At 43.8% G+C, this 25,291-nt stretch overlaps 3 protein-coding genes across 4 annotated transcripts; 1 reads left to right on the plus strand and 2 right to left on the minus strand.

Annotated features, from left to right (window-relative positions):
* Positions 1-12,462: 12,462 nt before the first annotated feature.
* LOC101772891 (glyoxylate/hydroxypyruvate reductase HPR3) lies at positions 12,463-14,821 on the minus strand. 2 transcript variants are annotated; one of them, XR_002678417.1, is made up of 3 exons: positions 14,238-14,821; positions 12,943-13,839; positions 12,466-12,850 (listed from the first exon to the last, which is right to left on the minus strand). XR_002678417.1 is itself a non-coding variant. In XM_004974916.2 (2 exons), exons 1-2 carry the CDS (start codon positions 14,715-14,717, stop codon positions 13,315-13,317), a joined length of 1,005 nt encoding a protein of 334 aa, XP_004974973.1. In that variant the 5' UTR covers positions 14,718-14,821; the 3' UTR covers positions 12,463-13,314. The 2 variants fall into 2 exon arrangements, 1 of the variants encoding a protein (XP_004974973.1); XM_004974916.2 differs by having other exon boundaries at positions 12,463-13,839.
* A 1,653-nt stretch (positions 14,822-16,474) lies between these two features.
* LOC111257910 (L10-interacting MYB domain-containing protein-like) lies at positions 16,475-17,680 on the minus strand. The gene is made up of 3 exons (XM_022828257.1): positions 17,371-17,680; positions 17,005-17,288; positions 16,475-16,532 (listed from the first exon to the last, which is right to left on the minus strand). Exons 1-3 carry the CDS (start codon positions 17,677-17,679, stop codon positions 16,475-16,477), a joined length of 651 nt encoding a protein of 216 aa, XP_022683992.1. The 5' UTR covers position 17,680.
* A 3,912-nt stretch (positions 17,681-21,592) lies between these two features.
* LOC111257911 lies at positions 21,593-24,654 on the plus strand. Its single transcript, XM_022828258.1, has 5 exons — positions 21,593-21,764; positions 21,845-22,234; positions 22,661-23,133; positions 23,211-23,687; positions 24,367-24,654. The coding sequence occupies exons 1-5, from the start codon at positions 21,593-21,595 to the stop codon at positions 24,652-24,654; spliced, it is 1,800 nt and encodes a 599-aa protein (XP_022683993.1).
* The last annotated feature ends 637 nt before the right edge of the window (positions 24,655-25,291 follow it).

Below are 25,291 nucleotides of genomic sequence, written 5' to 3' on the forward strand. Positions count from 1 at the left end.
CCGTGCCTCGCCGCTTCTCGCGCTGGCGTCCCGCGTCCATTCCTCATCCTCCCCGTGTGCGCCGCCCGATGGACACCTCACCGCCAATGCCTAGTGCCCAAGCCTCGCAGCATCCCCGCGCCAGCGGCCTGGTGGTCGCGCCTCCACATCCCTATGCCGCCGCTCGATGTTCACGCCCTCGCCACTCCTTGCGCCACCGCCGGCGACTCATTAGTCCCGCGCTGCCGGTCGCGCCAAGGGCAGTTGACTAGAGCGGCGGAGGAGTGAAGAGATGGGCCAGAACACAAGGTAGAAGGAGCACAGAGGGAGAAAAGAAGCTGAGCACATGGCGAGGCCTGCTTAGCATGGGGACGCGTGCTATCGGCTCTTGCCAGCTGTAGCGGCAGCTTCTTGTCTCTCCTCACTTCTCTCTCCTACGTGGAGGTCTTGTAGAGAGACTAACGGCCCCATTGCGGGTGCCCTTACTTTTTTGCCCCCAACCAAGTCAAACAGAGCAACCACTGCTACACATTAATTTTCTTTGGAGCAAAACAGGCGAAGTTTAAATTTTTCAACTTTATGTAACAAATACAGAAATCGCATGGCAGAACTACAACAACTCGATGTCTTATCTTACAACTATTATTGAATTAAAAGAAGAAGAATCATAGATAAACTTTTAGTTCTAATATCTTAATGTATCATAGTATGTTTTCTAATTCAGAAAATGAAATATTTCCAATATCTATGATAGTGGTTTTGCAAATGCAATTATGGTCCATTTCCACCTTTCCTCAAAATGGTATTTTTTGCTAGCCTTTCCCTAATTCCTTTTTTTCTTTAGGATGTTGCTTATATATGTTGGTGATATGCCTAAGATGCAAAAATAACAATTCAGATTGAAGGCCCAAAGGATATTGATCCATGAGCGATTAGGGTACTAATGGGCCTACAAGGTGGAAGCCTATTAGCACGCTCTATATATATGTAGGAGGGGCTGGGGGCGCCACCAACCATCTCGCCAAACCCTAGTCGCCCCTCCCCACTCGGCCTACACCCGAAACCTTAGCCGGGCGCATGGTGTTAGCACACTAGCGCACGACGTTCCATCCCTGCACGTGTGGACTCCGTGGAGGCGCTGCTACTGTTGCTGCTGTGCTGATCGGTTATGACGGCGTGAGGTTGCTGCTGGGATGAGGACGTGGAGATCGGTTCGTGGGACGAGATCGACTACTTCCCCTACACCGACACGTGACTACGTTGGATTGGCTCTGCTCCAACTTTTCTTCCGCTGCGCTACGCGTCTAGCGATAACGATCCATGACCCCTTTACTCGCAAGTTTCCTGGGTATGCGGTAGATGTAATGCTAGAGTAGCCTACTTGTTTCCCTTCAGTGGCATCAGAGCCGTCTTGCGTAGTTTTTGTCTAGATCTTGCACATATAGGTGATATGTGATGGTAGTAGATGTGATCTATTATGGTTAAGTTCATGTAATGGATATTTTGATGCACGGCTTGATTAGATCAATTGGTCATAAGGGGATGGAATAAGTTTGAGTAGATTGCATTATGTGACAAAAAAGATTAGTTCGTGCTCCTTCTTTGTTCTGCGCGTGACTTGTCCCCACTGGTTGGAATCACCATCGAGGCTAGTCATGTGCGCAGTCAGTAGATTGAGCCAATAGATTAAGGTCATGTATTGCTGTCTTCTCATATACACTTGTCGCATTGATCAATATGATTGATTTAGTGGAAATTGAAACATTCTGAATGGCTCAGAAATTGGGTTGATGTGATCAATCCGATGAGATTTCCATAGCAATTTCATAGATGCGGGATCACCATTGCTATCTGCTATAGTGATATCCTCATAGTGTTTCAGTAGAAGATGTTCTACGCTTAACTTGTTTTTGCAGGGTATGATGTGAATGGTATGACCTCAATGTCATGTGATGATCTTTGTGTAATATTTGTGCAGCCTACGTTGCTGCAAGTTAACACAATCGGGTTGAGGTTGTTCCATTATTGTATAACAACCTGCATGTCGACTTGTGATGCTTGATCCTTCATATAATTTATTTATCAGCTATTAGATGTAGTAGCTCTAATATTCATGGAGGCCTTTTCAAGCATGGTGGCGATGGTGATCACCACAAGACAGGTGGCATGGCGATGGAGATCATGGTGGAACCATGGAGATGGAGACCACTATAATTCCAAAGGCCATACTATTCACAATATAATATGATTATATGTCTATGTTGTTTACTTTCCTGTCTTACTATTCTTTTTATGCTTTACATGTGGTGGATGTTTTTGTCATGATAGAATAGCTTCCCTCAGAAAAGTTGATTTTTTGATGCCTTTTACTAATAGCTGCAACTATAAAATTTTTATCGTTGTATGGTAAGTTTGCCAAAGCAAAGTACCACCATCTATCACTATGAATAGGGTGGATGTTGGATATCCACAAGCATAGTATTGGTTTACTTAGCAAAGCTATCAAAACGGTTTTGGACTTTATGGCATGGAGTTGGGAGCCGGGGCATTGGATGTCACCCAACAAACAAGAGTCATATAGAGATATGATTAACAAATAGTTGTTTACCTATGTCACTAAGTTTCTAGCAGTGAAGCCAAAGCTCACTAGGATTTTAGTGAATATGGATCTTTGACCACTATATGTCGTTAGAGGGAAGACGATATTGATATAGTGGAAGTGTCTTTTATTAAATTGGTTAATATAAAATTGTACATAACTTAGTGCTAAAACTTTGCATTTTTATCCTATGTTGTAGATCATGTTTGTTATTAACAATTCCGATTTTAATTTGCAATCTATGCTTGAGAAGGAAAAGCTCAATGGAACTAACTTTATTGATTGGTACTGCAACCTAAGAATTGTTTTCAGGCAAGAGAAAACGGAGTATGTTCTTGAGCAACCATACCCAGATGATCCCCTTGTTGATGCCAATGCTGCAGCCCGTAGAGCTTATCAGAAGCACTGTGATGATGCACTCAACTGTCTCATGCTTGCCACCATGTTCCTTGATCTGCAGAAGCAATATGAGCATGTGGATGCTCACACTATGATTGAGGGGCTGCGTGGAATATTTGAGAACCAAGTTAGGGCTGAGAGGTACAACATCTCAAAGTCCTTATTTGCGTGCAAGCTGGCGGAGGGTAGCTCGGTTAGTCCTTATGTGATCAAGATAATTGGTTACATTGAGACTCTGGACAAACTTGGTTTTGAACTCAAGGATCACCTGGCTATAGACATCATTCTTCAGTTGCTCACGATGAGCTATAAGCCGTTCATTCTGAACTATCAGATGAATGGCATGGAGAAAACATTACTTGAGTTGCATGGCATGCTGAAGATAGCTAAGGAAAGCATTAAGAAAAATCCCACTCATGTGATGATGGTTCAGAAGGAGAACAAAAAGAGGAAGCGTTGGACGCCTCCCAAAGGCAAAGGCAAGGGAAAGGTCGTTCCCAATGAGCCACCAAGCTCTAAGCCTAAGCGAAAGGGCAAATCTAGCCCTTCTCCTGATGATGAATGCTTCCACTGTCACCTCAAGGGACATTGGTCTAGAAATTGCAAAAAGTACTTGGAGGATAAGAAGAAGAAGAGAAGTGGACTTCTACTTCAAGTATAAATGTTATAGAAATTAATATTGCTACATCTTTTAGTGAATCTTGGATATTTGATACTGGATCGATGATTCACACTTCCAAATTATTGCAAGGACTAAGTAAGACTTGAAGGTTAGCAAGAGGCGAGCTGGATATTCGTGTCGGCAATGGAGCAAAGGTCGCGGTCATAGCAGTCGGCACTTACCAGTTGTCATTACCCCAGGATTAGTTTTGGAATTGAATAATTGTTATTGCATTCCTTGAACATTATCTCTTCTTCATGTTTGGAAGAAGTTAATGGGTATGTGATTGTAATAAAGAACAAACATTGTTCAATTTATTATAATGATATTTTCTATGCTCATTGTTCATTAGTGAATGGATTATATGTTCTTGATCTTGAGAATAAATATGTCTATAACATTAATACAAAAAGGACTCAACCAAATGATTTGAATCCCACTTTTATTTGGCATTGTCGCTTAGGTCATATAAATGAGAAACACATTGAAAAATTCCATAAAAATGGTTTGTTGAGCTCATTTGATTTTGAATCACTTGACACGTGTGAGTCTTGTTTGTTTGGAAAAATGACTAAAGCGCCTTTCACTAGTCAAAGTGAGAGGGCAAGTGACTTGTTGGGACTTGTACATACTGATGTATGTCGACCAATGAGCTCTGTAGCCAGAGGTTTTTTTCAGTACTTCATCACTTTTACTGATGACTTTAGTAGATATGGGTATATCTATCTAATGAGGCATAAGTCTGAATCGTTTGAAAAGTTCAAAGAATTTTAGAATGAAGTACAGAATCAACTAGGCAAGATAATTAAATTTTTGCGACCTGATCGTGGAGGTGAATATTTGAGCCATGAATTTGGTGATCATCTAAAACAATGTGGAATTGTTTCACAGTTGATACCACCTGGAACGCCTCAATGAAATGGGGTCTCTGAGCGGAGGAACCAAACCTTGTTAGACATGGTTAGATCGATGATGAGCCAAACTGATCTTCCACTGTCCTTTGGGGGTCATGCTATAGAAATTGCTGCGTTTACACTTAACAGGGTTCCAACTAAATCTATTGAGAAGACACCATATGAGATGCGGACCAGGAAACGTCCCGGATTGTCTTTCCTCAAAGTTTGGGGATGTGAGGCTTATGTCAAACATTTGATGTCAGACAAACTCACTCCAAAATTAGACAAATGCTTATTTGTAGGGTATCCTAGGGAAACTAAAGGATATTATTTTTATACTAAAGCGGAAGACAAAGTGTTTGTCGCTCGCGTGTCTTCTTGGAGAAAGAGTTTCTCTCAAAAGGAGTTAGTGGGAGCAAGGTGCAACTTGATGAAATTCAAGAAACACCTGAAAATATTTCAGCACCCACTGAACCTACACGGTATGTACAAGATGTTGTGCAACCTGAACCTGTTGTTGAAGCACCAACCCCACGGAGGTCTACAAAGGCACATCGCGCACCTCAAAAGTTGACACTCCTAACTACGGAGCAGCGTGACATATTATTGTTGGACAATTTTGAGCCCATGACCTACAATGAAGCAATGATTGGACTCGACTCTAAAAAATAGCTTGGAGCCATGGAATCTGAGATAGAATCCATGCATGGCAATCAAGTTTGGAACTTGGTTGATCCGATCAATGGTGTGAGACCTATCGATTGCAAATGGGTCTTTAAGAAAAAGATAGACATGGATGGAAATGTTCACGTTTATAAGGCACAATTGGTGGCTAAAGGTTTCAAACAAATTCAAGTTGTTGATTATGATGAAACATTTTTGACCGTCGCAATGCTAAAGTCTGTTCGAATTCTCTTAGCAATTGTTGCATATTTGGATTATGAGATATGGCAAATGGATGTCAAAATGGCTTTTCTTAATGGAAACCTAAGTGAGGATGTGTACATGACACTGCCTGAGGGTTTTGTCAATCCTAAAAATACTAAGAAGTTATGCAAACTTCAAAAGTCCATTTATGGATTGATGCAAGCATCTCAGAGTTGGAATCTTTATTTTGATGAAGTGGTCAAAGGGTTTGATTTCATCAAGAACGGAGAAGAACCTTGTATTTACAAAAAGGTTAGTGGGAGCGCACTTGTTTTTCTGGTCCTATATGTAGATGACATATTGCTAATTGGAAATGATGTTTCAATGCTTAAGGCTGTTAAATCTTCATTAAGAAAGAGTTTCCTAATGAAAGACTTAGGAGAGGCATCATATATTTTGAGCATAAAGATCTATAGGGATAGATCAAAAAGAATAATTGGATTAAGCCAAGACACATACATTGACAAGATATTGCATCGGTTCAATATGCAAGATTCTAAGAAAGGTTTCTTGCAATGTCACATGGCATTACTCTTAGCAAGGATCAGAGCAAGAGAGGATGAGAGCGATTCCTTATGCTTTGGCCATTGGATCCATCATGTATGCCATGCTATGCACGTGCCCAAATGTCTCCTATGCTCTAAGTGTTACGAGCAAGTATCAATCAAATTATGGTGAGACTCATTGGACAGTTGTAAAGAGCATTATCAAGTACTTCAAATGAACTAAGGATGTGTTCCTAGTGTTTGGAGATGAAGAAGAACTTGTTGTAACATTTTACACTGATGCTAGCTTCCAAACAGATAAGGATGATTCCAAATCACAGTGGTTTGTTTTTCTGCCTCAATGGAGGGGTAGTGAGCTGGAAAAATTCCAAGCAAGAGATGGTAGCTGATTCGAAGATGGAGGCTGAGTATATTGCGGCTTCTGAAGCTGCAAAGGAAGCTGTTTGGATCACAAAGTTTGTTTCTGAGTTGGGTGTTGTTCCTAGTGCGTCCAGTCCAATGGATCTCTATTGTGATAATAGCGAAGCTATTGCACAAGCAAAGGTGCCTAGGTCATACCAAAAGTCCAAACATATACTGCGGCGCTATCACCTCATCCGTGAGATCATTGATCGAGGTGATGTGAGGATTTGCAAGGTGCACACAGATTTGAATGTTGCTGATCCATTGACCAAGCCTCTTCCACAACCAAAGCATGAGGCGCACTCCAGATCTATGGGTATTAGATACTTACATTAGTGATCCTAGTGTGTGTGGGAGATTTGAGTCATGACTATGTTTATGTACCATTGAATAAAGTGTTATTTGTTCCTTGAGTAACTATTATTTATATTGATGAACAAGTATGTGACTTGGTTCGTGGAACTCTTTGTTGATTATGATGTTATTCTAAATGATCCCTAGTCTATATCATTATGTGGGACAATAATTACACAGAATGGCACATGTATTAATTGATGATCATGTTTCACGGGTCATAGATATGGAGATATCAGATTAATAATGTGAACACATGTTAGTGAACATGGTGTTGGATTGACCCACCCTGAGACACTACTGGGATTGTTATTCTGTCTGTACCATCAGTTGGTCTCGAGTGGTACACTTGCTAGATCCTTAGACCTGAGATTGCCATTGTTTCTCACTATGTGTAGTGGTGCACTTTGGGACTTCCAAACGCTACTCCGTAACTGGGTAATTATAAAAGTAGTCTTCGGGTCTATCATGAAACATGGAATGGAATGTGAGTGGATCAAGATGGAATCTGCCCCCCTAATAACAGAAGAGATATCTCTGGGCCCCTTGAGATAGTTGGATTAGGAAGTGCATGGCCATGCCAATATGTTTAAGGAGTTAATCACAATAACTAAAGGTTAGTCATGAATTGAATCCACTATTTGATCGAGTGAATGGTTGAGCTATCACAAGGGTGGCACATATCTCTGTAAGAAAAATAGCCCTCTAGGCCATGACTGTGATTTTAGTGATTGAATGATAATATAGTCATTAAGACTAACATGTGTATCAAGAATGAGCACTTTCAGGGTTTCATAGGTTCCATGGATGCATCACAAAGAAAGATACCAAAGCCGAGACAAGGAGAGGAATAAATTGGACTTGTCCCATTAATAATTATTTTTGGGTTGATCAAATGGCTTGGATTTTTACAGAATCATGTATAATACTTCATAAGATTTCCATAGAGTCCAAGATTATTAAAATCGGACTCCGGAGTAGAAAGTTATGCCTAAAATAAGATGTGCTGAAAAATAGGCACAAGAAGTTTCGACGGTACCAGCGAACAAAGCAGAAGAACATCCGGTGCTTACAAAAATACACTCAACGGATGATTTGATGAATATAAAAGGGCATGCACCGGATCATCCGATGCTACCATCAGAGTTTGCATATTTACTTTGTCAAAATCTCTAGAGAGGTTGACAAATGGGTAAGGCGGCACCGGAAGGTCCAACGCTCAAAAAATTGTATGCGTTGGATTTTTAGGTCATTCATCAATGGTAAAAGTTGATCAAAAGGTCTAGATTTTTTTGAGAATATTTTGCAGAATTTCATAATCTTTCTAACAAGTACAAGACCATCAAAAATGGAGTTCAGAGTAAAAAGTTATGACCAAAATACGAAGAGTAGCGACGTGGTGACCAGAAGGTCCGATGGTGCTCAAAAAGTGATTGATGGTCTGGATTTTTTGAGAATCTTGTGTAGAATTTTATAAGCTTTCCGGCAAGTACAAGTTCATCGAAATCGAAGTTTGGAGTTGGGAGTTATGGTCAAAATACGGAGCAGCATACGGTAGCACCACTTATTCCCATGCTAAAAATACATACCATCGGAACATCCGATGGTACACTTTAACTAGCTGTTGCAGCAACATCTCTTTGATGCCTTGGGCTATTTATACCCCCTTCACTCGTCCATTTGAAGTTGTTGGAGTGTGTAGGAGTCCACTGGAGTGCAAGACACATCAAGAACACATCTAAGCCACCAAAAGTGCATAAGTGAGCTTAGCACAAGCTTAGAAGAGTGATTAATGCTAGGATATGCCTAGAGAGGAGAGAGTGCACGGTGTGTCTGCCTTGTGATCAGTTCAAGGAGTGAACCACAAGTGTACAAGGTGTGCCGGCGTCTTGGAGCCTTGGTGGCTCGCTGGTAAGTCTTCGACCCTTCGGCTTGGTGTGGAACGGCATCGACAATCGTGTACGGGGGACTAGGAGATCCTCTCCTTCGTGGAGAAGCTCCGTAGTGATACGGTGTCAAGGTGATGGGAAGAGAGGGAGTGGTGAGCCTTGCCTTAGTGGCAAACTTTTCATCCGGCTTGGCACAAGCCTTTGTGGCGAGTCCAAAACCTTGACCAGGAGAGACTTGGTGACCAGGAGCATATCCTTGGTGGAGCTCCAATGTGGATTAGGGGTGGCATTTGCCTACCGATACCACGGAATAAATCGTCGTGCCGAGATTGCATTCTTCCTAACCCACTCCTTTACGTTTCCGCATTTCATACTTGCAACTTGGGTGCTTTACTTTCTAGAGTAGTATCTTACTAGGATTGACTTTAGGTTGCAAAACTTGTTTTGGGTGGGAAGAATCACTAGATCAACCATAGATTGCACATGTAGATAGCATGATCTAGTTTATATTTTGAAGCAAATAGTGGAAGCCATAGGTTAAGGATTTTAAGTTGCCTAATTCACCCCCTCCCCCTTAGGCTACAATCACCGATTCCTTACAATCTCTCCTTGAGCTTGACTGGTATCGTGTGGCGGTGGGATTAGTATGTAAATGAATGTACCTAGGTTCGGTCAATAAGATCTTTATGTACATTTGGAAGTCAGTGTCCTGCTAGGTACCGCTGATGACTTGTGGTTCATAAACGGTTTCCGGTCACAGGGGTTGGAATGTTGAAAACTTGCGATTGTCTCTAGTGCAAGTGGGAGATTGTATGTGATATACTCAAGAGGCAATCATAATAATTCGGATTAAAGACCCAAAGGATATTGATCCATGAGCGATTAGGGTACTAATGGGTCTACAAGGTGAAAGCCCATTAGCACACTCTATATATATGTGGAGGGGGCTGGGGGCGCCACCACCCATCTGGCCTAAACCCTAGCCGCCCTTCCCCACTCGACTTACACCCGAAACCCTAGCCGGGCACGCGGTGCTAGCACATCGGCGCACGACATTCCATCCTTGCACGTGTGGACTCTGTGGAGGCGCTGCTGCTGTGCTGATCGGCTACGGCGGCGCGAGATTGCTGCTAAGACGAGGATGTGGAGATTGGTTCGTGGGACGAGATCGACTACTTCCTCTACACCGACGCGCAACTACGTTGGATCGGCTCTGCTCCAACTTTTCTTCCGCTACGCTACGCGTCTAGTGGTAACGATACATGACCCCTTTACTCGCAAGTTTTCTGGGTGATGCGGCTTGTGAAAGTCACACAATACTTCCAAGTGTATTGATTTTCCTCATTTGGTTCCTTCTTGAGTTCTTGTTGTGCTACTTATTTATGCCTGTATCACACTTATAACCTGTATGTGTTTTATTCTTGTAAAACCATTTTATCCTTAACAAATGGTGGAATTTTTTCATCCCACTTATCTGACCAGACCAATGCATCGAGCAGGCTTGCATTTACCTGGCCAAAGATTATCAGCACCTTGCATTTACCAGTCCGGCTTATGCCCGTAAGTTAAGTGTGAAAACCCAAGAAAATCCAAAAGCATTTGGGAAATACTATAAGCCTGATCCAAAAGACCTAGTATCATTGTAGGGCTCGAGCCTGAATTTTCAACACGTCGGGCTCATTGTGTTTTTTGGTTTAGTGCGGCTTATAATCAGGTCTACTTCCACTTGAAACCCTCCAACAAATCTAAATCGATTAACATGCCAATTATTCAAACCAATACAAGTAGGCTAACAATTTTGTCATCTTGTTTTTTTCCCTCAAATCCACCTAGAAGACCTTTGTATAGCTAAGTGAGACCCGTGGATTTGCGCCGAGTTTAACCCCAAGTGTGCATGGGTGAAGAGACAATTAAATTAAAAAACAATTTCTCTATTCTGTGTCAAACTACTAACCACGTGGTCGTGTGAGATTATTTTGTGGCCATTTGCTCGGTGGAGGATAATGTACAATGATTTTTCTCTTTTTCCAGAGCAGCGGAGTGCTGACTGCGCGAAGGCCGGGCTGCATAATTTGCATAATCACGGGCGGGCGGGCGCTACAGAATAGTATCTTCTCTTCCGTTCGAAAGTGCTGTCTCTATAATCGTCTTTGTAATAGATGGAGTAAAATTAGTTTTGCGAAATGAGACACGGACTATATTCCGAAAAGAAGAGGAAAAAAAATAGAGAGAGAAAGATGTAGACTATAAGCATGGATTAATTGGATGCCGCGAACCTCTTTAAGTTTCCTGGCAAGCACTTTTTTGTTTCCGTGATGATGATGTGTACAGGCCACCAAAAACCATTATTTTCTGTGACTTTATTTAATAACTACTCCGTGGCCGACCTTTTTGGGTTGTTGCATTACATAGCATGTAGTCTGGTTTTCGCCTTTTTTTTAATATAAACGATAACTCTTGTTTTAGAATTGTATATGCCACAGTACAGTAAAATAAGTGTATATCAAAAGGTTAGAGAAAATAGAAGAGTGTTACCAGAAAATCAGAGGAGACGACGACTTCTCACCTACCAGTTGTTGACATGGAAAACACGAGGGTTTCGTGCTCTAGTGGCTCTTAACATATCTTTAGAGTTTTGATGAAGAACAACACTAGCTCGATAGACTTAAATAACCTGTCAAATGCTCGACGCATTTCTACTTCTAAGTCAAACCCGATAAATACATATTAACATGAATTTCAACATCTTTCTGTCATTAATAACAGATGCTCCCTCTGCCCAAGACTTCTATTCATTTTAGCTATGCACCTAAACATAATATCAATCAAAATGTGTATCAAAAGCTATGCAACTATAAAAGCCAAAACAAATAGCAATTGGGACGCAGGGAGTAAATTTCAAACCTTAAGTTTTAAGAGAATTATTGCACCATCATCAACATAGCATGCTAATCTCCCATATGCAAGAGGACACACTGAACACCTACGTACCTACAAGAGTTGCTAATGGTCTGCAAGCCTGTAACGAGCAAAATCTGATACACCATTTTCGGAAAATAACAAATATCAGAGAAATATGGCACCATTTGTGAATGGAGAAACACATAGCTCAGGCTAGAAGGAAAAAGGTTACCTTCATTACTCATGACTGATTGCACGAAAAGTGAAGTACTGGATGAAAAATCTATAAATCATTCTGCTACTTCACTTTGCGTGCAAATAGATGAGATGAACATTAGGTTATGTAAGTATTATCATCTGTTCAGCAACCTAAAAATTCAACTCATATCATAGTAGACTTACACCATTGGATTGAAAATGAGATAGTCACAAATTTCCTCTGCTTTTTGCAAGGAGATTCTTATGAAGTTTCCTCTGTTTTGCATGGAGATTCCTACAAACTTATCTCTTTGGATTCTTACAAAATTCCTGTTGAGCATACAAACATCTTCAAAGAATTATCTATTTTGTATTCACTATAGAAACTATTAAAGAAGGGTATCACAACCAATTTTCCCTCAATTAATGTTTTTTTTCAGAGAATTCATTCATATTCTTTCTTAGATAGCAGATAAATCATGGGCAGATTAATAGAAGGCACATCAAAGAGCAAGTAACTACACCTGTAGTGCTGATATACTCTGAAATGTAGATAGCATATCATCCAAAATTTGTGAACACCATCCAAAGGTTAGGCAAAGATCGAAATTCTGCTGGCCATCAAGTGCTAAAATATCAAATCACAAAAATTACATTGCTGGGCACACACATTCTTTTGAATACATTGCTGTAGATGGCTTTTGAGACATTTTGCATGGGCTGAAAACAGTAAAAATGCAAAAATGAAATAGTATAAAATGGAAAGCACACTCTTTAGCGTGTCATTATAACTAGAGTGGTGTTTTACAGAATATCTTCATGAGACAAGGTAGTAAAGCGATACATTTTTCAGATGCAGTGCAGTAGCTTTGTACTACTATTCAGCTTTTCAGCATGCGTATCGGTTCCATCTTAAAAGGAACTTTTGTATGCACCTTTTTTTTTACTGTAAATGAAAAGATATACTTTCAGAGTACACTTTACAACAGCCCAAATGGTGACTAAACTACCTGTAATCATCTAGCTCGGAGAAAATAAATATAATGGTGAAAAATGAAGCATTCCCCGTCCAATAGTTGGACTGATCGACTGACTTGCGATACGACCTGCCTTTTCAGGGCAGCACCTGCGATACGATTCTGGAGCAAACGCCGGGTCAAGGCAATCCGCATCAACTGAGACATACACTCCCTTGCCAGTAGTATACCATGCATCCAGAATTCTTAGTTACCTTGAAAAGGAGTTCTTGGATCATTATCCAGATCTGACTATTGATCAACACCTATATAACTGGACTGCATCTACAGGCAATGGAGCTGTTTCTGAGCCATCTTCCTTCCAAGATACCTATTACATCCACAATTTCTTCTTTTTTGTAAAAGGAAACTATTAATCTACAACGTTACCCAAGCTCAAGTTAGTACAATTGAAACAAAAAGAATTTTATGAGCTAGAAATAATTCGTGTAATGAACAGATGATGTGTGAAATAATTTGCTTTATTATATAGGATCCTTACTGCCTTCAAGTAGAACTGTCACCACAAAGAAGACAACACTCTCGCATGGGGTATGCTTTTTTCATTTCTTGCAATGTGACCTTACTTACCAGGGAAGCACCTGCGTGAGCAACGGCTTCCCGGAGAAGAAGGCTTCAAGGTTACCGATTGTGGTGTCACGCAAGTCAGACCTGGACTCTGATGTGAAAACTGCAACATGGGACGTCATTACCACATTGTCCATGGAGAAGAGCTCTGCTGGCACCTTGGGTTCATTCTCAAAGACATCAAGGCCAGCTCCTGCAATCCTTCCCTCTTTCAGCGCCCTGACCAACTCTGCCTCATCAATGTTTGCTCCACGACCGATGTTTATGATGATCCCATCCTTTCCCAGGGCCTCTAGAACATCCTTGTTGACAATGTGCCGTGTGTCCTTATTCAATGCACATGCCACAACAAGCACATCTGATTCTGAAGCGAGATCGTGAACGTTAAAGAAGTATTTGTAGGGGACTGAATCCCTCGATCTTCTGGAGTTGTAGTGGATGATACAGCCAAATGCTTCAAGCCTCTTTGAATTCAGGGAACCGATGTTCCCTAATCCAATGATGCCAACACGCTTGCCACCTAGCTGAAAGCATCAAAGTAAGAATGTATTATTGTAGGGTTATTGGACTGGAAGTTGAGAACACTACATGAACTCCACAAGGTTAAAGCTTCACACGAACTTGAATCAGCGGCACTGGATGGTATAAAATGTTTAAAGGATCCTGCTGTGATATCAAGCCGGTTAATTCAAGAGTGTAACCAATCTAAAGGTCAATCCAACTATATAAATCTTCATCCTTTCATGATAAACAAGTTCTTGATACTAGTTCCGGCGTTCTGTCAAACATTTGAACCCAAAATATTCCAGGGTGGGTGTGCAGATCTCTTCAAATTTTGTACCACTTGATTATAAAGAAATGAAAAGATCAGTTCAAGACGCTAATAAATAAAGTATGACTCCAGTCAAGAAAAGATCCGGACCTTGGTGCCGAGGGGGTAGTCCCCCTGCGCCGGCCAGAGGCCGCTGCGGACGAAGCGCTCGGCCGCCGAGACGCGCCTCAGCACGTCGATGAGCATGCCGACGGCGTGGTCGGCGACGTCGGCGGAGTAGACCGTGCCGGAGTTGGCAACGGCGACGCTGCGCCGCGCGCACTCGCGGAGGTCGATGTGGTCGACGCCCGCGCCGGTGCTGAAGACGAAGCCAAGGGACGGGACGGCGTCGAGGAGCGCGGCGTCCACGCGGACGGCGCCGCCTCCCATGACGACCGCGGCGCGGGGCGGGTCCGGCAAGGCCGCGGCGCCGGCGAGAAAAGCCGGGAGGGGCTCGCCCGACGCGAAGAAGTCGAGGACGCGGAAGCGCTGGCGCAGCGCGGCGGCGAAGTCGGCGTCCAGGCGGCGGAAGAGGAGGAGGGCCGGGAGGAGAGGGACCGGCTCCTCGCCTGACGCCGCGGAGGATGCCATGGCTGGTTCTGGTTGACAGTGACAGAGACCTGGAAGCCTCGAGGCCACACCGAGCGACGCCGTCCGCAATGTCCTGGGAGTAGTCGAACAAGTTGTGAGCTCATGTCAGCTGCAGCAACCAACTTGTGGTCCAAGATTTGACTTCCCGAATTTCGCTGGAAACTGCCTATCTTACGGTGCGTTTGGTTGGGCGGTGGCTTTTGAAAAAGCTACTGTGAGCTGTGGACTGTGGAAAAGCAGCTGTGAGAAAGTAGCTGTGGGAAAAGCAGAAGACCGTTTGGTTAGAGGAGTTGTGAAACTGTAGGCTGTGTAAGAAATACCTGTAATGCTCCTAAAGGTCTGTGAGTGTGTTTATATGCAAATTGCTCGTAACAAAATAATGCGTTCACTAGTTCAAATGTAAACCACTATTTTAAGAAGAAACAAAAAATAAATTTTATATGTTTTTCATCCATTAAAGTAATTGGTCCACATAAATAGAACTATATCCATCAAAAAGTTCTATACAAGGATGCCAGCCCTCAACATTACTCTCCTCCTCTCGCACTAACCAAAGCATCAGCTATCCCAGTGCGAATGGTATTCATGGTATCCTCATTCTCCACATTATCACTATCATCTCCTTGTGTTTGTCTCATACCACATGTATGTTGTACCAAGTAATCCTCATCATCATCACATCTCTTAAACTCCTTATCACACAAATTGCTATCACGAATAAAATTATGCAATGCAAGACAAGCCATAATGATATGTTTCTGAGTACGAGGTGAGAAACTTGGCATGTCCTTCAAAATACGCCACTTCTGCTTTAAGACTCCAAAAGACCTTTCAATGACATTACGAAGAGATGAATGCAAAAAATTGAACATCTCGTACTTTCCTTGAGGAGGTCCCGAACGATGCTGAAATTCTGGTATATGGTATGTGCTTCCTTTGAAAGGCGCAAGATACCCAATTCAGTTTGGGTAACCTGAGTCCACGAGATAATACTTTCCTACAAAATCAAGTTAGTAAGGTACATAATAATACAAATATTGCTAATTTGTTGAAAGAATCATGTATACCTTTAGGAGGCATGGGAAATGAAGGAAAATTTGCCAATGCATGATTGAGGATACGTGTGTCATGTGCAGAACCCGGCCACCCGGCAACCGCAAAGGTGAACCTCATATAAAAGTCACAAATAGCTAGCACATTTTGAGATGTATATCCATGACGGCATGTGTGGTTAACCACTTCGTCCACTGGTACTACCACTTTGACATGTGAACCATCTATTGCTCCAATTGCGCCTTTAAAGTATGGCCAAAAACGGTCCTCTCTCACCCTTTCATGCTCCGTAGAAAAAGTAGGATCCCTCGGCTTAATATTGTCCTTAGCTAACTTGCGTAAACATTTCAACACTTCGTGAAACTTCATGTGAACTGTCCAAAGTGACCATGTGAAACGATTTTCAGCTTGTGAAAAAGATTGTGGTCCTCCGACGATCCACAAGAACATTGCCAATGACTCAATAGACGAAACATTGTTGGTTGAGGTCAATCCGTAAGTAGAGACTAGCAAATTATGAAGTTTATCAAAAATCTCGGTGCTCATCCTAAACATCTTATAAAAATATCTCGGACGTGACATACACCTCATCACCCATTGAATTTCAATTTCTGACGTTTCTCTGTATTCAGCTTTGTGCAAGTACCGCTTAGTATACAAGTTGCCCATTTCTCCAATAGCACCAGCATGCTGTGCAAGTTCAGCTAGCAGTAGTAGTCCTTTTTGCCCTCCTTTAGCCACGTCTCCCAATCTATCATCCATCTACATGAGACATTAGTACATTAATAATTAAATACAACAAATATCTTGACAATACTAAATGAAAAAGCTCAACATAACACACTAATAGATAAATAATGTTTCAATATAGGGTAACAAATTATGGTTCAACATAGGGAAATTGTTGTCACATATGACAATAAATAATTTGACAAACAGGCAAACAAATCAGTGGCACTTCATCATCTCCTTTTCTAGCTCCCTCTCAATCAAATCCAGTCTGCCTTTAGCTGTTTCTAGAGAGCTAAAGAGCTCCCTAAATTCAGGTTTAACAATTAGGGAAGCGGCTGTGTGCATTAGAGCAGTTCCTTCTTGCACCCCACATTCTTTCACCATCTTCATAGTCTCTGTAATGGTAGGAACTAGGTTAGTTGGAGGAGCTGATGATGCTTCAACACTTGTGGAGATCCTCTCTACAGCATTTTCTATCTTCAAACAAGTGGATTTGTACAAACGAAAGAATGGGCTCTTCTCATCCTTCTCTTCAACACCAATAGAGGTACCCTTGCGTTTCCTTTTTCCTAGGTTCACTGTCATATCCTTCTGCGTAGGTTTCACTACCTCATCCACATTATCATCACTTGCCTCATCGGATGATATATCTCCAGGACAGGATGCAGAAGACCCAGTTACATGTGCCTTGCCAAACAAAATATGCAGGTCATCGAGAAACTTGGGTCCTTGTTTTCGAAACTTAGTATGGTGGCATTTGATTCCTTTCTCACGATTGTTGCATCTCTACAATTAGAAAAAAAAATTAGCAAGGCACACCATAAGAAAGAATGGGAAGAATATAATTATCAAGAAACATAGTTCTTACAGCAAGATGTTCGTCCCACCATTCGTCTGAGCAGTCAACAGTTTGTTTTGCCTCATCCCATCCAAGACCAGTTGCACAATTCTTGAACTCCATAAACGTGACATACTCCTTTTTCAGAAGATCTAACTTGTTCTTCAATTGTTTTTTTGTTCTCGTATCACCGGATTTTTGTGCAAACTTGGAAACAACATTCTTCCAATCGGTAGTAGTGAAAATTCCCATCGGCCTATTCCCTGCTTCAATCTCTTCTTTGCAAGCATCAATCAAATGCCTTAAAAAAGTATCACCCCAATCCGCCTTATCACCCATTCTTCAACCAATCAAATAAAACTCATAAGAACTAAGCTAAGTCATAACTATGAAGCCAACTATCCAACTATTAAACTAATGAGAAATAAGCATAGATGTCAAAGTACAAACGTTCATCCATTATATAGTTTTGAATTATCATTTTGCATTTAACCATACTGATAGTAGAGAAGTGCTTTATCTCATAAGCAGGCTATAGTGGATGTTGATAGGTAAGTCAAATACTAGTACAATTGATTGTTCATACCTTAAGAAATTCCTTTTCGCAGGTAGCTTCCTATTTGATTTTATGTTATAATTGTACCTGATAACATAAAACAATTGAATTAGTGTAAATAATTTACACTAAACAAGTGTTATAAATTATAAAAAAAATAGCTGATACATACCACTATATGCTCCTGGTCAGTCACCAGGAGCAGGGGCAGGAGCCGGCGATGGGGCGCCCTCCTGTTCAAGGGGGCGGCAGGCCCGGCGGTGGGCGCTCAGGTCCCGGCGGCGGGCGCTTAGGGGGCGACGCGGGCCCGGCAGCTGGCGGCGGCCGTCAGGGGGCAGCGATGGAGCCCTGACGGCCAGGGGAGGCGGCGGGCGTCGGGGGGCGGCGATGGGGGCCCGGCGCCGGGCGTCAGGAGGAGGAGGAGGCTGTCAGGGGGCCGGCGGCGAGCCTCAGGGGGGCGGCGGCAGCCGTCACTCGGGCGGCGGCGGGGGCCCGACTATGGGGGCGGCGTCGAGCGTCGGGGGGGGCGGTGATGAGCTCGGCGGCGGCAATTAGGGGGCAGTGGCGGCGTCCTTCCGAGGGACGGCGACAGCGGCCCGGCGATGGGGGCCGGTGGCGGGCGTCATGGGGGCGGCGGCAGGGGCCCAACGATGGGGGCGGTGGACGGCCGTCAGGGGGAGGCGGCGCGAGGCCCGACGGCCAGGGGCGGCGATGGTGCCTCGCCGGCGGCCAGGGGAGGCGGACGGCCCGCCGGCGGCCAGGGGAGGCGGACGGCCGGCCGGCGGCCAGGGGAGGAAGGCCGGCGGGCGACGGGTGGGGAGATGGCGCTGTGCGGGTGAACGGAGGAGAGGAGAGGTCTGTGCGTGCGGTAGAAAAAATAGATCTGAAAGGGTACATCATAACCAGTGGCAGGTGGGTAATTTTTTACCCCAAAAGCACTTGAAAGCAGGGGGGAAGGTGCTTTTGATTTTGTACTAGAGCAAAAGTAGCTTTTGGGCAAAAGCACGTAGAGCTTTTAGGCCCTTTGGTTGGCTTTTGGCTTTTGCAAAAGCAAAAGCAGGTTGGAAAGCCCAACCAAAGGGAGCCTTAGAGCTAGATTCCTTTGACAGAGCTTCGGAAAGGTGCTTCTCTACCAACTTCAGCTTCGGAGAAAAAAATCCTCAAATCCCACTGAGAGGAGCGGGAGTAAAAAAAATGTAGCTCCCAATGGTTCCTTATTTTTTCCATCATTATCCCCGAGAGGAGCTCGCAGGTGGAGCGAGGAAGCTGGTAGAAGGTAGCATAAGGTGGGCAGCAACGGGAGGTGGGGGCAGCAACAGGACGGTCGAGGGACGTCGCGGTGGCTAGAGCATGAAGGCGGCGAATCGGATCCCTGCGCAGGTGCCGAGGCTATATGTCGCATACGCGACAAAAAAACAGTGTGTCACCTTCATCCTTTTTCTTCGCTCGCCACCGGCGCCACTAGGGTCTTCGAGCGCGGGGTTGTCAGGGAGCTCCAATAGATTTCGACCTTGAAAAGGGAGGAAAGGGGCGCGGCAACGGAGGTGGGTTGTGGGGCGGCACGGCGTGGCGGCGGGGACGCCACCGGCCGAGGGCGGCGGCTTGACAACCGGTGGGCTAGGGATTGGCCAGGGGGTGGGGCGTGGGCTCTCTCTGGTGAGCGGCCACTGGGTAAGCGCGCGGTGGGGAGCGGCCGCGGAATCCAGCGGTGAGAGCTGCCGGAAACAGTGCTGGAGGCGACGCGGGGGCGAGCAGCCGAGGTGGAGGTGGCGGCGGCGCATGGATTAGCCCGCGGCGGTCGTTGGCCGCACTCTTTTTTCTTCAGGTGAATCGTGCGGTTTTATCACCTTCGGTGATATGTAACCGCACCCCTCTGCAGGAGCTAGCCTGGAGTGGCGGTGATGGACGCCATGGCGTGGTCTGCCGGTTCCAGCTTCGACGCTTGGCGCGCGGCCTGCCCTCCACACCTTAGGGCGTGTTTGGTGTCCTGCACCGGCGTGAACCAGGCTCACCGCATGCACCCTCGTTTAGTTTGGTTGCCTGGTCGACCCCGCGAGCCAGGTCCTGCGCGTGCAAAACACCCCCCGCAGCTAGGCTCCGCGGATACGAGAGGAGCTGCCGTTTCTGCCAGGCATGGCTCCCGCGGTGCGACGGCGGGCACGCGGGAGGCGAAAAGTTGGCTGGCGGGAGCTTGCGCCATTTCGCTAGGGTTACCTCCCCCTTTCACGCCACTCACCGCAGATATATCCCCCTTCCCGCCGCCTCCGCTCCCCATCGGTCACCATTCGTCTTCTTCGCTAGATCTGAGGTGCTCCCCTCCCCTCTCTTCCTCTGGTTTTCATTGATTCGGTTCATCGATTCGTGTCGTATTGATCCCCTCCCTCCTTCATTGATTCCTAGGTGCTCTGGATCTGAGTTCTTGCGCAGGTAATCTGGTTCGCCTCCCCCTCCCACCCCCATGTTCTTGATCTCCTAACTCTAGATGCATCTCTCACTGGTTCTTGTTCAAATCGATGCAGGGATCTCAGATCTGTGTTCCCCGCTTGGTTCCAAGGTATGAATCCATGTTCTTGGTTAGGGTTATTTTTTCCTGTTTATTTCTATCATTTTCTTAAGGTATGAATCCATGTTGCTTAGGGTTCTAACGTATGAATCCATGTTGTTGGTGCTAGGTTGCAGATCTGCTGTCGGTTGTTTGTTCGTCTGCATCATTGTTTGGGTGCTTGCCGTCCTCGTTCGGTATAAGCAATCCTCCCCTCCCTGTCCATCATTTCTGATGAATGCGGGTGCTATCGATGCTGATTGCGTGCGCTACAGATCTGATAATGCTATTTTTTCTGAGCTTATGTCCAAGTCAATGATGTTTTCTCTTTTAATCTGAGCATATGTCCATGCCAATGCTGATGCTTGTTTTAATCTGAGCACTTGTTCAATGCCGATGATGTTGTCTCATTATACCTTTAAATCTGAGCATGTGTTGAATGGCAATGATGTTTGTCACCGTTTTGCTGCTTTGTTAGTCATGGTAATTGTCTTGTTTGCTTAGATGGCTTTGGAGGACCAGCAACGCTTGCTGTTTGCCCGAGCTGCTGCTCTTATCACGGCTATGTATGCATTATTGTTCACCAGGATAAGAATGCAACATAGTTCAAGGCCACATATCAGTTATGGCCCTTTGAGCACCATGGATGAGGAACGCCAAAAGAACCTGGACAAAATTTACAATTGTAATGATATAGAGTGTGTTGCTATGGTTCGCATGAGAAAATCACCTTTTTTTGCACTATGCAACTTGCTTAGGGAAAGGAATTTGCTAGCAGATAGCCTTCATAGTTGTGTTGAAGAGCAACTAGCAATGTTTCTACATATTGTTGGCCACAACCAACGCTTTAGAGTTATTCACCAATATTGGAAAAGGTCAATAGAAACAATGCATAGATATTTCAAGGAGGTCTTGTATGCTATTGGGGAACTTAGGCAAGAAATGATTAGAGCTCCATCTAATGAGACATCAGTTAAGATAAGCAATAGCCCAAGATGGTACCCATATTTCAAGGTAATAAATTTGTCATGTAGCTTGTAGGTTATTGCTGCATACTTGGGTGCATATCATGTAACAAGCATGTATTGGGTTTTCATGTAGGACTGTGTTGGGGCAATAGATGGACTCATGTATATGCTAGAGTGCCAGCCAAGATGCAAGCAGCATTAAGGGGAAGGAAGCACTACCCCACACAAAATATTCTTGCTGCTGTTGACTTTGATCTGAAATTTACTTATGTCTTAGCTGGTTGGGAAGGGTCTGCTCATGATGCTACTTTTCTTGCTGATGCACTAGAGAGGGAGGATGGGTTAAGGGTTCCACCAGGTAATTAGCTGAATTGGGTACCTAAATAAAAATTGTAACTTCACAGCAATGGACTTAATGCATTTCTGTACTTGTTATAGGAAAATTCTACTTAGTAGATGCTAGATATGCTTGTCGTCCTGGATTCCTTCCTCCTTACCGTGGCATTAGGTACCATCTGAAAGAGTATGGTGCTAGGAACTACCTAACCAACCCAAGGGAGTTGTTTAATTTGAGGCATTCAAGTCTGAGAGTTTCTGTTAAAAGGGCTTTTGGTGCTTTGAAGAACCGTTTTAGCATAATTGATAATAAACCATTTCATCCCTACAAGACACAAGTGAAGATAGTACTTGCTTGCTGCATATTGTATAATTGGATACTTGGGCATGGGGTTGATGAGGTAGTTCCTGCTGAGTTCTCATGGGTGCCCAACAATAATGCAAGTCCTAGACATGGGGTCCAGATGGATGACAATGCTGTTTGGGCTCAAAGTAGGAATGAATGGGCTCATCACATGTGGTCCAATAGGGGCAACTCTCACATCTAAGATGTATCTATTTTGTATTCTATCTATGTTGAACACTGTTGTTTATTTCTGTTCTGAGGTATTGAACAATTGCAATGATGATTTTACTTATTTCATTACACAATATAGCTAAAGCATTGGACATGTGCAATGATGTTACACCAATTTTGATACTACACTAGACCTGAGGCTTGAGACATTTGCAGTGATGATTTTATTTTCCCTGATACTTCCTTAGAAATGATACTTCTTTAGAACTGAGGTATGAGATATGTGCAGTGATGAATTTTTATTCCTAATTTCCTCTTGAGTGCAATGCATATTGATGATATAGGCTAGATGACACATGCAATGATGTTTCACCAACTATGTTGGTCCTGTTTCTGAGTAGGGGTGTGGCAATTGGAAATAGGAATGGCTGAGAAGATGAATGCTGAGATCCTTGCTGCTGATGAGCTTGTTTTCCCTGGTGGGGTTGTTGGGGCTGTTGGGGCTGATGGGGATGATGGGCCTGTTGGGGCTGATGGGGCTGTTGGGGTTGTTCCTGGTGGTGCTCAGCAGAGACCTGCTATGAGGTGGACAGATGTGATGTCTGGATTTATTCTTCACCGCATGTGCCAGCTAATTTCAACCGGTGTCAGGACTGATAAAGGTTTCAAAGAAGTCCACCTCAACCAGGTTGCCAAGGCTCTGCATGAGTTCAGTGGCAATGAAGTCACTGGCACACAAGTGTATAACCACTTGAGGAAGTGGAGGCAAAGGTGGGTTAAAATCTCAAAGCTGAGAGAGTTGAGTGGAGCTCTGTGGGATGGGGACAATTCCATGATTCTACTTAAGGAGGAGCACTACAATGGCCACATCAAGGTATGTAGTAATGTTGATATTTTCTTTCTTCAATGTTCAGCAGTTAAAGTATCTAACTTCAGTTGTTGTAATGGCAGGCACACCCCAAAGATGTTGAGTACCTGAACAAGCCAATTCATCACTACCAGAAGATGATGGTCATCTTTGGTAATAGTCAGGCAACAGGTAAGTATGCTATGGGGTCAAATGAGGCTCTTGGTAGTCCTTCTGACATTGCTGACAGCCCAATGAAGCATGACCTGCCTGAGGAGCTTAAGAGTGGCAAGACTGAGGCAGCTTATGTTTCCAAGTCAGAACCACTTGTTGGAAGCAAGAGAAAGAGGTCCATGCTGTCAGATGAGGATGTCCTTGTGTTCACTGGCATGACTGATGCAGTGAACAATATTGCAGATGCTATACGTTCTACCAAGGTTGAGGATTCCCACCCTGACTTGTATGGTGCATTGATGTACATGCCAGGGTTCAGTGAGGAAGCTCTAATGGTTGCATATGGTCACCTGCTTAACAATAAGGCCCAGGGATCTGCTTTTGTGAAGATGTCTGACTCACACCGTGTTCTTTGGCTGAGTACCTACTTGGCCAAAAACTACTACATGTGAGGGCCTAGGCATAGTGGTTGAGCTGGTCTGGTTGGGCAGTAATACTCTTTTGGATGAGCTGGTGCAGTTGTGGCTTCTTTTGTGCATACCTGTTGGCTGATCTGGTGGTCTTTTGTGCAGCTGACATGACCCTGCATTCTTCTGGACAGTTGACTTGATCCTGTCTCCTAACTATATGGCTAATTGTAGCATATAGTTGCCTGACTTAGATTGGCCTACTATGAAGTCATCTTATTATGTCTGAGTGAGATATTAAACTGAGCATGTGTCTATTGTGCCTATTGTGTCTGTCTAAGCACATGTCCATGCCAATGATGATATGCTTCTTCTTCTTGATTCCATGCTGTTGATATGCTTCTTCTTGATTCCTTGCTCATGATATGCTTTTATTTCCTGATACCTTGCTCATGATATACTTCCTGTCTTATTCATATGTTGCATGTTCCTAATACTGTCTGTTGATGGTTCTTGCTTGCTGATTCTGGTCTGTTCTTGATCCTTTCTGTCTGTCTGAGCACATGTTCCTGATATGCTTCCTGTGGCCCTTTCTAACCTTATGATGTGATCCTTTGTAACCTTCATATCATATGCATCTTTATATTTATATACGTTACTAATGTTTCATGAATTGTAGACATCTATAGCCTGGTATGTTGTTCATGTTGACCGACAACCTGGAGTTTACTCCAATTGGGTTGATGCCCATGCTCAGGTCAGTGGCTACAAGGGTGCTTGCCACAAGAAGTACAAGTCAAGTGAAGAAGCATTTGCAGTCTTCTACGGTCTTCAAAATAAAGAGGTCAAGCCAACTGCATCACATGAACCTGTTGCTTCGAAGAAGATGGAATTATGGAATGTTAAAGATGTAATTATAGTTGTTCAATTTGTAATCATTGCCTTTTTGGTTTGCAAGTTGCTGTAATGTCGATCACGTTTGCAAGTTCCTGACATTTTAGTTATGGTTACCTCCTTGTGCTGAACAAGGTAGTGGTATTCTTACCACTACATGCAGGGGGTAACCTCATCTTGTTGCATGCGACTAACCAAACACCATTCCCTGCATCTAGTCTTTCAAATTTGGAGTACATTCAGGCAACCAAACACCGTCTCTGACGAGCCTGGCTCATTGTGAAGGATCGTAACGGGCGACCAGAGGGGGGGTGAATGGTCGTAGAAGCCAAAACTTTCTAACAAATATTTCTAACCCTTCCCCTAAACACAAAACCTGAATAAATCACGTTTTTCAAATCTGGACAGAACTCTATGTACCTAGTAAACCTGATGTGGACGAAAATCCGTAACTCCGATCGACCTAAAAATTTGTCAGATTAAACTAGATGAAATTACGAAACTAACCCAACTGGAATCACGTCAATCGGACTTACGGATCTTGAGATAAAAATAAAACAAGCAGACTATGTCAGATGCTGACGAGAATTGTAAAGAACCAATCGAGATGCACAAGATCAATCATTATAGATGAAAGATTAAATCGAGTAATTGAACTTACAAAAGTGCATCTAGCCTCCGGCCGAACATCCTCCCTCTCTTAATCGGAG

Source organism: Setaria italica, chromosome VII (assembly GCF_000263155.2).
Source record: "Setaria italica strain Yugu1 chromosome VII, Setaria_italica_v2.0, whole genome shotgun sequence".
NCBI lineage: Eukaryota > Viridiplantae > Streptophyta > Magnoliopsida > Poales > Poaceae > Setaria > Setaria italica.